Below are 14,518 nucleotides of genomic sequence, written 5' to 3' on the forward strand. Positions count from 1 at the left end.
GAAGCCATTTCCCCTTGTCCTGTCACTTCAGGCCCTTTTAAATAGTCTCCCTCCATGTTTTCCATAGGGTCCCTTCAGATGCTGGAAGGCTGCAATGAGGTCAAACAAAACTACTCAGAACAAAACTACTAAAGTACCTTTAAGGTCATAAAGTCCAACCACAAACCATCTTAGTTTGCATGGTCCATTTGTGTGTTTTCCTTTCTTTATGATGATCATGACTGCAGCAGCACTCTGAAAATGTGGACAAAACCACTGCTTATTTTGGGGTTATCCTAGGAATTTCTACAAAGCTGTGCAAATACTGGCACCTTTTTTATCTCAGAATTGCATCCAGGGATGACAAGCAGCAATTTCATTTAGGAAATTTTTTAAAGCCTTTTAATCTTTCAGATGATTATACCTACAGGTTTTTTACATAAGCAAAAAGAAATACAAGGAAAGGTGTCAGCACAAGGACATGTTTTCCATGGATGATGGACATCCATCATGGCAACCTCCCTCCTGCACAGTTACCTGAAGTTCCACAACTCTGGTTCAGACTAAATACCAATGACCTGATTCATTCTTCCACTGAATTTCACTATTAATAATTGTAAAAAGCACATTTAGTGCCATGACTCAGTAGGCAAAGTATCTCCTGCTCCTCCTGGCTGAAGTTTGCAGCAGCCCACGCCCACCTCCAGCAAAGGCTGTCCATAAATGGCCCAATGGCTCCATAACCAGGCTCCTGACACTCACTTTTCCCAAGGATTATTATCTGAGCTTGCAGGGGAATTTGTCTTGAGTACCTGCAACAGAGAAAGCCCCCCCAGTTTTGTTATGCTTTAAAATAGCATCCCATACCTCCCAAAACTGAAGTCATCACAGACACATCGCAAATTCCCAATGTACAAGCTGCTGACTTTTTGAAGGAAGGCATTAAGACAAATACTGAGTGATTTGTGAGAAGTCACAAAGGAAAGCAAAGGTTTATTAATACACCTTGATGTACAGCAGTTGACTGGAAATGTTCAGGGGGCTTGGAATTTAAAAAAAAAAATGGAATCCCTCACATTACAACCACTTTTGTAGCTCTGAGATCAAAATAATGGAAAATAAGTTGAGAGACCCTGTTGTTATTAAATCTTTAATTCCCGGGAGTCCCAATTGGCCAGCATTACATAAAACTTCTATGAAAAATGAATTCCATTCCATGAATAACTTGGATGTATTACGTAAAATATTTACTGAAGACAAATGCCATTCCATTAATAGCTTGGATGCTGTTTACTTTGAATAACAGCATGTTCATCTACTGTAAATTAACTTCTGCCCAATGAAATTACTTTTATTCCTCAGTCTATCACCCTTTTCGTACATAAAGTTTATGAACGCATTTCTATTTTAAAATACAAGTTTCATAAGAGCCTATACATGAAAAAGGACACTGACTGCAGCTCATTAGTTGCTGTTGACAAAGGCTCAGTGGAAGGGGAAAGCAAATACAACAGAGAAAATAAAATATCTGTGATGAAGAATCTCTAAACCCAGTCTAGGGTTGGGAGACAACCACAGGAACATTAATTAGAGCTCAAGTCTACATCCCACTGAGTTAATCTTTACATTAGTGGACCGTCCCTTAAGTGAGGTCCCATCTGCAGGTGTTTCTTAGCTATATTGAAGGGTTAGAGTTGTCTCAGCAACTTTAAAAAGCTGAATCACTGGATGTAAGAAAAAAATTAATTATTCTACCACTTTCCACACACAGGCCCTTTTCTGTAAAGCTGCTTATCCCGGTATTTTATAATATCTAATATAATGACATTGGATAGCGTGTGCAATAAATTAATCTGCCTTTTTCATAAACAGTTAGCAAAACTACAGCTATACATATACAAATTCTCTTTTCCTCTAACTGAACCAATAAGCTTTTTAGACAAACCCCACAATCTGTGTTTTCTGACTGTGTTGTTTCAGATTCTGACTTGCTCACCTTTTTCCCCTCTGGGCTTCTGTCTTCTCTGGTCTTATGACTTCACTGTTTCTATTCCACACATCCCTTCCAGAAGACAAACTACAAAATCACAGTAGTGAAACTGCTGATTTTTGAAACCACAGTTCTCAGAGAAAGATATATTATCAGCCCATCCTTGTCCTGAGCAAAGATTAACTGAGTATTTAAAAAAATGGTAAAATATTATAAGTAATAACAAATTGAGAATAGATCATCAAACAAAACAAGGAAAGCCCCTTTGTCAAATACTGAAGCAGCCTTTCTAGGGCATGATTCACCTATTCCTAAGGTAGACACCTGAAACAGGTCAGATGACTCATCACCTAATAGTGTCCATTTCTCCCAAGAAGTTTCAAAATCAAACACAGTTCAGAAGCTCTCTTTGATTTTAATACATATTTTCAGATTTGGGGAATAATTTCATGGTGTAGTTTTGACAGGCTTGGGGATGGTTTTTTCCTCTAGTTTTTGAAGGAAATACAGCTTTTTTTATCCCACTGTCAGCTGCCCATTAGGAACTGACTGTCTTATTTCAATCAAATACAAGCATGTAAAGGAATCAGAGATGAGGAGGTTCCTATATCCAGGAATCAATGTTCCTCTAAACAGGGAGCAATGCTCCTATAGCCAGGGATCAGTGGTTAGGTGCAGCAGAGAATTCTTACTGGCATCCCTATGGGAGGATCAGCAGGGAGAACCTGCCTTGTCCATGCTCTTAAGCATTTTAAGTGGTATCTTGTCCAGGCAGTTTGTGCTCTTTAGACTGGAAGGATTATATAATACATATATATAATAATATATATAAGATAATGATTTCACTAAATAGCTGATACAAGGAGGCTACATAACTCCAAGTGATCCTGGAAGCTGGTGCTCCTAAAATGAAGGGATGTTTTACACCTGTTCTTTGGCAGCCCTTCCTCCTCAGGAGCTCCTGAAATGCTCACACTCCTTAGAAGATGGGAACCTCCTCCCCCTAGGAGAGTCTTTAAAGCAGATTATAAAAAATCAATCAGAAATTAATTAACTTCTCCTATGAGGACAGGCCTAGATAGTTGGGGTTGTTCAGCCTGGAGAAGGCTGCAGGGAGACCTTATGTGGCCTTTTAATATACACAGGAGACCAGATGGAGACAATTGACAAGGGCCTGGAGTGACAGGATGAGTGGGAAAAGCTTCACACTGACAGAGGCTAGGTTTAGATTAAGTATGAGGAAGAAATTCTTTACTGTGAGGGTGGTGAGGGTAGAAGGCACAGAATCTGTGGCTGCCCCATCTCTGGAACTGTTCAAAGCTAGGTTGGATGGGGCTCTGAGCAACCTGGGCTAGTGGAAGGTGTCCCTGCCCATGACAGGAGGTTGGAATGAGATGAGCCTTTAATGTCCCTTCCAACCCAAACCATTCTCTGATGTTGTGATCTGGGAGCCCATGAGGAGAGAGCTGATGACATTCCTAAACCTGAGAATTGAGAACAAAGCCCCAAAGCCCCACAGGGACTCTGGTTTCCTGGCAGGACTGGGATGCACAAGGAGTGAGCTGCACATACCGGTTCCTGTGCTTGATAGGGCCTGGGGGCCTGGCACCTGCTCCCAGCACCTGGCCCAGCAGGGCCCCCTACACCCACTCAGGAATCCTGGCCAACCCCACCGTGGGAAGCCACTGGGAACAGGGAAGGGGGTGGAGCACAACACCACCAGGGAGAAGCAAGAAGCCACCACTGGCACAGGACAGGGAACAGCTAACAGCCAGTCTGGTGCAGGCTGGGTGTGGGAACACATCTGCAGCGATAAGACGTTTGCAAAACAACCTCTGGGAAGAAAGCAGGGAACTAGGTTTATTGAGTCTAGAGGAGAAGGCTGGAAATAGGGCAAGACATGACAGTGCAGTTGCAGTACACAAGAGGTTGCTGTTAAGGGAGACAGCGATTACACTGCTGGAAGGACAGAGATAAGATCTAACCAACTTAATTTCCAGGAAAGAAAAGAAGACAGGAGAAAAGAACAAGAGCAGATGTTGCAAAAACTTTCTCTGCATAAGCCAGAGCTGGAAAATACTATCTGGGAGGTTGTGAAACCCCCTGCACCAGAAGTTAACCAGACATCACCATGCTCTCTCAGTAGAGGATGGACTGCTGAGCTATTCCCCAAGCTGGCCTTTGGAAAGCAAAAATCCATCCATCCTTTTCAAAAATAAACTAAAAACCACCCATGCATGTCACATGGATCATTAAACACATGGGTGATGAGTAAAAAGTTTTGCATTTGGATAACAAAGCTACCATAGATTTACAAATACTGATTTCAATGCAGGCATTCAAATTCAAAACATTATTTGGATAGAAAACTTTGATCTTTCCTCTCAAAGAAACCTGCAGTCGTTGAGCAGGTAAATACTGCAAAGACCTTTTAGTGCTGTTTCTGTCCCATGGCACCTCCTTCCTGCAATCAACCTTTCTTCTCTGTTATATTCTGCTCCCATGTAGAGAAGCAGCAGCCATTTTATATTCTGTGGAGCACTTTTACTCCTGTTAAAATGTCTGTGGGCTGGGCCAGTGTCACAGCAAGATCACAGAGTCATCCTTCCACCATATGATGATATAGGGCCATAAGATACCTCAGGCACTGGAAGAAAACCTAGACTATGTGGTTCTTTTGGGATCCACTGCAGAGGATACTCCCAAGACAGAGAGGCATTCTGACCTTCCCAGTCCATCAAGAATAATTAAGGCCACTAGGACTCCATTGTAATGGAGTACCTAAAGGACATAGAATTAGGGGTTTTTTGAGTTGATGAATGGGTATCTAAGCTAGGCAGAAACAATCTAGGCAGATTCCCGTAGGGCATATATGTGGAAAGGGTTTTGATGGGAATTCTGACCCCAGAGAAAAGCTTGACCTGTTTGCTCCAGTGAGAAGAGCTGGAGCCAGGATTCACGCCATCCTTACTCAGCATCAGTGACATCACCTCAGCAGGAAACCAGCCCCTGAATGAAATGTGCTCACTGTGAGACCTGCCAGGAAGGCATTCCAGCACCAGAGGTGGGATAAAGGCACAGATATTCAAGCCACTGTGGGGGACTCCTGCAGGGAGTATGAGGCACAACCCCCAAATCACAGAGAACAATGTGACAATGCTCCAGGACCCAGGGGTAGCAGTGGTTGGATGTGAGCACCTTACTAAGATGATAGGCTTCGTGGTTTTTCTGAGAATCACTAACAAGGGAGGGGGAGGTCCTAGGAATGGAAGATCAACCATCTACTTATGGTTGTGACTAGGTACCTTTTAAACAATCTTTTGGTCTTTGATTCTTTATTCTCTGATTCCTTGGGGACTTCAACTCATGTGTCTCAGGAGGTGTGAAAATGTCAGAAGAGTCTGTGACAATGCATGTTGACCACAGGACAAGAATGTGGCCTCTACCACAGCCACTTTACCCCCTGAGCCTCCACAGTAATGCAGCAAGATTTTTGCTGAGGCAGAAACCCCACTCTTTTTATAGGGTCATTCTGTTTTTATGTTTTATTTGTAGGATTATTCTTGTGCTGTTCTTAACTAAATGCAAAGAAAACTGAAAATATCACACAGTGCTAATCACAAAAAATGGCCTTTTTGTGTTTTAAGGACAAAAGTTCAATTCATTAAAAATGTGCCTTTGCTCACAGGAAACAATCGTGCTTCAGTCTGCCCTTCCAACAACAGCATCAGAACTCCAAACAAACAATGCTTCCCCATCCTGTGTGCATGACTGTATTTCTTGCAAACTCACATCCATCATTATAATCCCTACTATGGAAAGGTTGCTTTTTCAAGAACTGAGAGGTGTGAGGGGCACAGGGAATCCTCACTCAGTATACAACAGGCCAACATCATGGAGGTGATTCAGGAATATGTGCTCATTTTTCTATTATGAGATTGGTTATCTAATTACAGGACTCATGTTACGTAAGTTTAGGGCCTCCAGGAAAGCCACCATGGCTGGCTAAAATGCCAGAGAATTTATTTTTTTAAAAAAGTTGAAACTACAATAAAATGGTAGACATTTCTTGAACATTCTGACAGAAAGCCTTAACAGTAATCCAATGCCCAAAACAAAAACTACCTGAGGGACAAAAAGAGAAGTTGCTCTCTAAACCTGCTGGTGTAACAACAACCAACATAGAAGAGCAGGCACAGCAAACAAAATGGTGTTTGGGCTCACGTTCTCTCACCTGGATGCAGCCAGGAATCAGCATCAGGAACAGGGGGGCACTACACTACAGGCTTGGAGATCACCTCCAGGACTTGTACAAAGACACTGAACAGAGAGGGAAGCATATTTCAGCTTTGTTTATCCTCCTCTGCAAAAACTAAGATGATGAAGAATTACTGTGTTTATCCTGTTAAAAGCTACACTTCTATGTGTAATTCTGTCCACCATGACAACTGGAACAAAAACTCCCAAACACAAATCTGGAATGCAAGGAGAATTTGGGATTTCTGAACTTTTAACGGCTTGATTTCACAGTTACTGAAGAGGACCTTAATACAAACTAAGGACTTCTGTATGCAATTTTTTAATGAACAAGGGATCCTCTTTATTGGCAAATGGGACAAATTAATTTGTGGGCTGGATTTTGTGTCTCGCCAGCAAGAGGAAGGAAAGTGAAGGGCTGGCCTGAGTCATTACTACTGACCTACACCACAAGCAACACTTAAATGAACATTATATGAGGACCTCAGCTAGGAAGAAGTGACAAAGAGGAAGATAAGAAAGCTTTTAGTGGGGTTTGCCTTTTCTCCATCATCCAAAGTTTTAATTTTTGGTAATCCAGGATCACAACACTGATGTATCCACACACAAATTTTGGAAAATCTTAATGAGAACTGGTTATGCAAACATTTCCAAACAGGTGTTCTTTTACAGCAGCTAAAATAGGCAATTCCAAGCTCAGTTACAATTTCAAGGAAATTTTTGGGCTTATCCTTTTTCTGCCCTGAGATGCTCCATGCAAAGGATACCCCAAGTTGCCTGTTCCTGGCAGGTGCCTTTCCCAGACTGAAATCCCCAGTTGCAGCTCCCAGGGAGCCTTTGGGAGGCAGTTCTTGGTTTCTTGCAGTGTATTCCATTTCTGTGTTGTGGGATTCTGAGCTCTGCAAAAAGCTGGATTTTTTCCTGAATCCTTCTGTGATTCTTCTGTTGCAGCTAAATCCCTTTGCAAATCTGAAGCAGAGCCCTCATGCTGCAGTAAATTGTTGCCTAGCCCATGGTACTTTACACATCCCTGTGCAGGTAATTACTAGATTGGGGTCTTAGCCTCACCTGCACCTCACACACTGTTTCCCTTCCTTCCTTAGCAGTGAGAAAAAGCCTAATGAGAGAGGATCCAGGATAATGAGCATTGTCTGCTTTTCCCCTTAGAGAAGTCCTGGATAATATTACTGGGACTCTTAAAATACTTCTACTCCATTTGGAAATGCTAAAGCAAGAACTTCATCAGAGTCTTCCTCTGTACTATTATATATGGGTGTTGATGGCAATAACTTCAGTTGGGCTGGGGTGGGGAGGGTGACATTCAAGGGCTTCTGTAGAAATTATTCTGAACAAACCAATCCACTCACTACCAGAACATCTAGAACACTTCATTGTGGTTTTCTGTTTCTCTCACATTCAGGTAGGCCACTCACCCTGTGGTGATAAGGATAAGCCCAAAAATTTCCTTGAAATTGTAACTGAGCTTGGAATTGCCTATATTGGCTGCTGTAAAAGAACACCTGTTTGAAAATGTTTGCATAACCAGTTCTCATTAAGATTTTCCAAAATTTGTGTGTGGATACATCAGTGTTGTGATCCTGGATTACCAAAAATTAAAACTTTGGATGATGGAGAAAAGGCAAACCCCACTAAAAGCTTTCTTATCTTCCTCTTTGTCTGACTACTCATTCCCTCAGGACACATTTTTTTTCTCCATAATGTCTTTCTGCCCTTTTTTGGAGGCATCTTAATAGCATGAAGCACTGGGGTTTTTCAGCCTTTTATTTTTTTTGGATCCTTGTTTACAGGTATTGCCTTGTGTTTCCTGGGAATCTTTTGTGAATCCTCCTCAGGTAGCCCACGGACCTCCTGATATGTGTGGACTCCAGGCCAGAAATTACTGCAGTAATTTTTGTTCAGCAAAATACACTGCTGAACTTCAGTGTAAAGTACCAAAAATACCCTTATTAATGTTCTTGCTCATAAAACACCCTTTCCCTGCATTATATATTTTCAAAAAAAACCCCTTTAAATTCAGGTTTGTGTTATTTACCTGCATGGACACTTCCATATAAATCTCCATATATTAATCAGGTGGGAATAGGGCTTAAGAAGCCATATATTCAACAGGAAGAGAAGAATGTGATGTTATACTGCATTAGGTATATCAAATGCAATTTTTGCAAGTTTGGCTGAGGGAAATCCTCCCAAAAATGTAAGAGCTTACTACTGTCCCACTGAGAATTCCATCAGTGAGTTGCCAAATGCTACTGGTGAGCAGGAAACTGGGTGCTTTAACCACAGTATGTATCATTAAACGCTGGTAACTGCTTCAGAGACTATAACCCCTTTAGCATAGCTCCTTTTTTCCCCCAATACTTATTCAAAGGAGCTTCTTGCTTATGAAAGGAATCCATATTTTATTAATCCCAAACAAAAGGATTTTAATGGAATTGGACTAATTTTAAGCTATTTCCTTCTGTCTTTTGAAAAACATCATACAAGCAAATACATGTGCAGTTTTAAGTCATGTTTTCCTGCAGTTGTTAATGTGAAATCTTGAGCAGGAGATACATTGTGGGAATTTCTTTCTTCAGTTTGTAGTTATGCTTTGAGCAGTACTTTGTCTTCCCTTCTGCCCAGCTGACAGTTTTACATCCTTGGGACAACTGAAGTAACATCTGAGTCGATCTTGCCTGCTTTTGCTGTTTGAGACTGGCCATTCCTGCCCTCAATTCCATCCAAATCAGTGAAGGTCAACAAAACCAACATTTGCATGTGTGCAGCCCACACTGTTCTGAAGCTGTGGCATGAGCAGTCATTTTCTTTGATATCAGTCTGGACTGCAGCTGTAAACTGAGTTGGGAAAGCACATCAGCCTCCCCCAGACTGACATCAACAAGTTCAGAACCACCTCATCCCTTTCATTGCCCAAGTGAACTGTTGGGCAATGTCAGGCTACGGGATGTGTGGAAAGAAAAACATCCTTTTACCACCTTTCATGGCTGACAGGCAGGGACTCTCCAGACCATCCCGTGCTCTCATGCCCCTAAGGATAGCCTTTGTCTCAAGACAGTCTGCAGCCTTGTCCATTTGTTTAAATTTTCCTGGCAGACCCTATTAAAAAAGGGCAATGGCCTGACATGCACGTCAGGCCAGGCACTGCAATTACTTTGGAAAAAATTTGTACAACACACAAAATGGGCCATTCACATTTAATCCATCCAATGTACACCTTCACTGTAACTGGTACATAATTCATCATGACAAAAAACTATCCCTTCATGCTTCATATGCAGGTATCCATTTGTACAAAGAATTCTTGCTGCTTTTCGTAAGGAAAAAAAAAAAACCAAAGCAACAAACCAAACCTGGATGAATTGAGTAAGGATTATAAAGATATATAATTTTGGTGGATTATTTTGCTCCTGGTTTTACTCCATAAGACACAGCATTGTATCTAGGTCACTTGTTGGCTGTAGGCTATTTGGAATTCCCAGGAGAGGGCACTTGAGAAGGAAATGGGGGAAGCCCATTTAGGTCTGTTCTTGTCTTGGGATGTTCACATTCTTTGACAATATGAGTTTTGTCTCAGAGCTACTGTCATTAACTCAGGTTATGGCAGCAATGTAGATTTATAACTAGTTTCACACAGAAAAGCATTTCTGTCCATATTACCCAAAAGAATTTCCCAGTTCTGTATTTTCCTAAACTTTTCTGCCACAGCTGCCTGGACATCTCCTTGAACAAATTTCAGAAAACATCCCAGAAATCAGTATTTGTCTGTGTGAAACCCACAGTTTTTTGAACACCTGGGACAAATGATGCCTCTCCTAGACAACAGCAGCAGTTCACCCTTGTAACTGCATCCACAACTGGCACTGAAGCAGATTCTCAGACTAAGACAGACCCAAGCTCACTTCCACAAATTAAGAACTTCCTGTAAACAAACCAAGAAACAAAAGCTAAAAATAGTCCCCCTCCCTAGCTGCTGTCATGTGGGGAAATCAGAGCATGAGATACACCTCAATCTGAAGCAGGGAAGATCCAATCCGTATCTCTGAGGGATGGTTTGCACACTTAGAACAACCTAATACCCCCTGCATTCTTTCTACCCTACCAGACTGAATCCAAAGGTATGGCTGTAGGGATAAAGAACCTCTGTCAATGATACAGCTGCGTTCAAGATTAAAAAAAAAAAGAAAACTATTGTGCAACTGTGACACTTTTTCCTCTCTTACTTCAGCACGTGCTGTAGCTCAAGAATGTGCTGGCACCCACAAAAGCAGTAATAGCACTGTGGTACCAAAGCTGAGCTGAGGCCAGGGGAGAGTCTGCACTTCTCTCAGCATGCTGCAGTGAAAATGCAGTGCTGGAGACTGTAAACAAGAGGCAGGAAAGGAGATGACTGGATTTCAAAAGGGCTGCTACCGCTGGATGTTCACAGCAAGCCTTGGAGGAAATGAAGGAAACAGCCAGGACTGACTCACAGGGGATGGGTGTTTTACTTGCTGCTTGTGTAAACTTACTGGGCTGCAGTTTCCAAGCTCCCTGTTCTGCTCCCTTCCATTATTACCAAGGTTCTTCATGCCATATGCACAGGCTTGCATCTGCTTGGAGTAAGGTACAGCTGCTGAACATGCCTAGGGAAGCAAACTGGCTTTCCAAGGAGGGCACAAGCAGATGATTTTAGTTTTAAGAATATGTCAGCAGCTGAACCAAGTTACTGTTCTCTCCTGCTGCTTGCCTGGATTTTGACATGCCCAGCTGTGTGCTCTGTATGTAGAACTAAACCCAGAATAGTGTCTGGGCAGAGCAGAGAGGATGTGACAGCGCAGGACTTGAGTGGGACAGGATGTTTACAAGGAGGATGTCAGAGTGGGAGGTTAATATCCCAACTGCCCTTCAGCCCGACATAGCACAAGGCATTGCAGGAAGCAGGAGCAATTCAGGGTACGGGGCCCTGCTCTTGATGCTGGTGGGCCTCTTTGCAGGGAAGAGACACACCAGAGATACATATATATGTATACACACCAAGGAGGTATGTCCTTGAAGGGAAAGGGGCATGCTCAGCTGCTGCAGGGCAGAGTTTGGTGGGCTAAGAGACAGTGCAGCCCAGTCCATGTGGGATACTCACAGCATGGGACAAGCCCTCCCCTGCTCACACTCTGCTGGGTTCCAGATGTGTTCAGGCACTCAAACTCTGTGCAGCAGGCAGAGAAAGCAAGGTATCTCAAGACATAATTCTCAAAATCAAATAGAAAACTGCCTCTGCAGCTGCTGGAGGTGCCAAGGACAGGGGGAGAAGTTAAGCCCACGTCAGACAACAAGTTGCCCTTTTCTGGATAGAAGAGGAGCAGTTTTCCAGTCAGGATGACCAACTCCAACCTGCTGCCAGCTGCTAGGAACTTAGAAAATGCAGTGAGAAGATGCACTAGCTATTGTCGCCCTGATTTTTTAAGATTTTCTAAATCTTCCGATGTTTACATTCTTGTAACAAACTTTCTCACACACTTTCTGTAAATAGCTTATTATTTTACATTCTTTTATGGAAGAAGAGAAATTTAATAGACTGTTGGTTTGTCCAGTGTCATTGGAGAGCTGGCACTTTCACCCTCCAATCCACTGTCACTTTTAGAAATTTATAAATGTTAGAGTCAGAAAGTAAACTTCCCTTTTTTTCACCTGAGAGCAGCGGTGTGTGCGTGTCGTGTTGTTTCGTGTCCTATAGTGACAAGCTATTTATATAATCTCCCAGAGATCTGACACGAAACTAAAAAGAGACATGATCCAGAGTCAGCTCCTGGGAATTTGAAGCATCCCTTTCCTTGCATCTGACTGTAAATGAAGTGATGCGGAATGGGAATCTCAGCTGCAGGAGCTCATCCACTCTGCTGAAAAAAGGCACCCACACAAATGAATGAAAGGAGTAATTGAATCAGAAGACAGCAGCAGGCATGAGGATGATTCTGTAGCTGGCTGGGGAGAGTTCTCAGTGTGCTTCCACTTCTGAGTGGAGTTTTCCTGCCTGGGAGACTCCACATGAGTCTTGCAGGCAAGGGAGGGTTCAGGACTGCCTAGGTGTGGGCTGCAGGGTTGCTCTGGTGGTTGAGCAAGCTCCCTCTTTCTCTTTTGCTGAAATCTTCAAAGCACATCCTGGAGGAAACACCTGTAAACCTCAGGAAATGATCAGGAGAAAAAAGCAGACTTGGCAAAGAGACAACTCTGGATATCAACTTAAGAGACAAAATATATAATATAGGTAATGCCTTCCTCAGCCACCTGTCTAAGATAATTCTTTGCACATTTTGTGATTTTGGTAAGCAAAGACCTATATAATACACCATGGCAAAGTGCACCCTCACATAAATCCTATATCCCTTTAAGCACCTGTGTATCTACAAGAGACAGAAAGCCCAGGAATTGTAGCTGTGGACTCAGCTTCTTAATGCAGCCTACAGAGTTTTTCTACCCATAGCCCAGTCAATTTCTTCTGAATTCAGGTGTTTCATTAATTTTCATTTATTTTATGATCCTGGATGTGATCCTGCCTGGGATCCTATAAAGCCTAGGATAACCCAACACTTTTACTTGAACCCTCAGCTGCCTGCTGGGAGGAAACACAAAGGGCTCACACATGTGAAGTTAAGAAGTGGGAAAACAAGAGACTCAGATAATGAAGGAAGCTTAAAAATTAAAAAGCATCTCTGAGTCTTAAGCTGGTCCAAAGACCTGGGCTGGTGGGTCAGCTGCACTCCAGAGGCAAAGCAAACAAGTGCTGTGTCCAAACCTGAGAGGGACAGAGTTATTGCAGAATCACAGAAAGTCTGGAACTGCAAAGGACCCACAAAGATCATCCAGCCCAACTCCTGGCCCTGCACAGGACACCACAGCAATCCCACCCTGTGCCCAAGAGCGTTGTCCAAACGCTCCTGGAGCTCTGTCAGGCTGGGTTCTGTGACCACTACCTGGGGGAGCATGTTCAGTTCCCGACCACCCTCTGGGTGAAGAACATTTCCTAAAATCCACCCTAACTCTCCCCTGACACAGCTCCAGCCGTTCCCTGAGTCCTGTTGCTGGTCAGACAGAGCAGAGTTGAGGGCCAGCCCCTCCTACTTGCGAGGAAGCTGCAGAATTATTGTGAGCTCTAACCTCAGTCTCCTCCAGGCTGAACAAGCCGAGAGACTTCAGCCGCTCGTCGTATGGCTTTCCCTCTAGGACCTTCACCCATATACTTACTACTGAATTAAAAGAAAAAAAAAAAAAAAAAAAAAAAAGAAAAAAGAAAAAAAATACCTTCTGCTCGGACGTGTCAGGGCCTGTGGCCGGCCGGAGCCAGGAGCGGGTCCAGAGCCGCCGTGTCCGCCGCAAGCCCCTCGGCCACCCTGCCCTGCCCCGCCGCGGTGCCGTCGGAGCGCGGCCGCCGGTCCCGCACGCCAATCAGGGCGGGCCGCCTGCCTTCCTGTAGGTGTGCCCGGCTCACCTGAAGCCGCGCTCGGCACTCATGACATACCTGCGGCCCCGCGCAGGGCGGCGGCGAGGTGGCGGCCGAGGGGCGCCGAGGGCGGTCGCCGCTGGCCCCGGCCCCGCGATGTGAGCCCGGCGCAGGTAAGGGCGGCCGCCGGGGGCGGCGTTGGCGTATTCCCGGGATAGCTGTTGCCGCATTCCCGGGAGAGGCGCGGGCCTGGCGCCGGATCCCCGCGGAGCCTGGGCCAGGACGGACGGAAGGGCGGCTGCCCCGCGGGGCCGGGGCGGGGGCGACGGGCGGGCTCCGGGAGCGTGGGGCGGGTGGGGGGAACGGGACGGGAACAGTGGGTGAAGGAAGAGGAGGGAGGTCGGCCGACCCACCATTTTAGGACCCGTTGGGGACGGGAGGAGGGATCTCCGGGGAAGGCAAGCGTCGCTCCTCCCGCGATGGGCCCGGTGCGGGTGCGCGGTGCAGGCGCCATCGGGGCGCGGAGCCCCTTGGCGTCTCGGGCGCCGCGGGAGCTCCCCGAGGGGACGGCGAAGGAGGCTCCGATCCGCCCAGCCCGGGGCCGCATCCTTGGCGGGGGCTCTGCGCCCCGACGGCAACGCCCGTCCCGCCCGCCGCCCCCCGTTCCCCCGCCTGCTGCCGGCAGCAGGGAGGGCCCGGAGCGCAGGCCCGATCCCAGGCTCGGCTGCCAAGCAGCAGCAGGAGTCTCTTCTCGCAGAAATGGTGCTTCCCACGCAGGAGCGAGATACCACGGTGTTCGCCGGGTTTTCAGCTCCCGACGGGACTTGCGGCCCGGGAGTCGCGGGGGTGCTGTGCTT

The 14,518-nt window shown here is 45.1% G+C and overlaps 1 protein-coding gene across 1 annotated transcript in view; it reads left to right on the forward strand.

Moving 5' to 3' along the window:
* The first annotated feature begins 11,096 nt into the window (after window positions 1-11,096).
* ARHGEF5 (Rho guanine nucleotide exchange factor 5) overlaps window positions 11,097-14,518 on the forward strand; it is a 39,424-nt gene continuing 36,002 nt past the window's right edge. Inside the window, exons 1-2 of the mRNA XM_059472579.1 lie at window positions 11,097-11,267; window positions 13,505-13,834. Coding sequence (XP_059328562.1) covers window positions 11,097-11,267; window positions 13,505-13,834 — 501 coding nt within the window. The remainder of the gene's footprint in view (window positions 11,268-13,504; window positions 13,835-14,518) is intronic.

This window comes from Ammospiza nelsoni, chromosome 5 (assembly GCF_027579445.1).
Source record: "Ammospiza nelsoni isolate bAmmNel1 chromosome 5, bAmmNel1.pri, whole genome shotgun sequence".
Lineage (NCBI taxonomy): Eukaryota > Metazoa > Chordata > Aves > Passeriformes > Passerellidae > Ammospiza > Ammospiza nelsoni.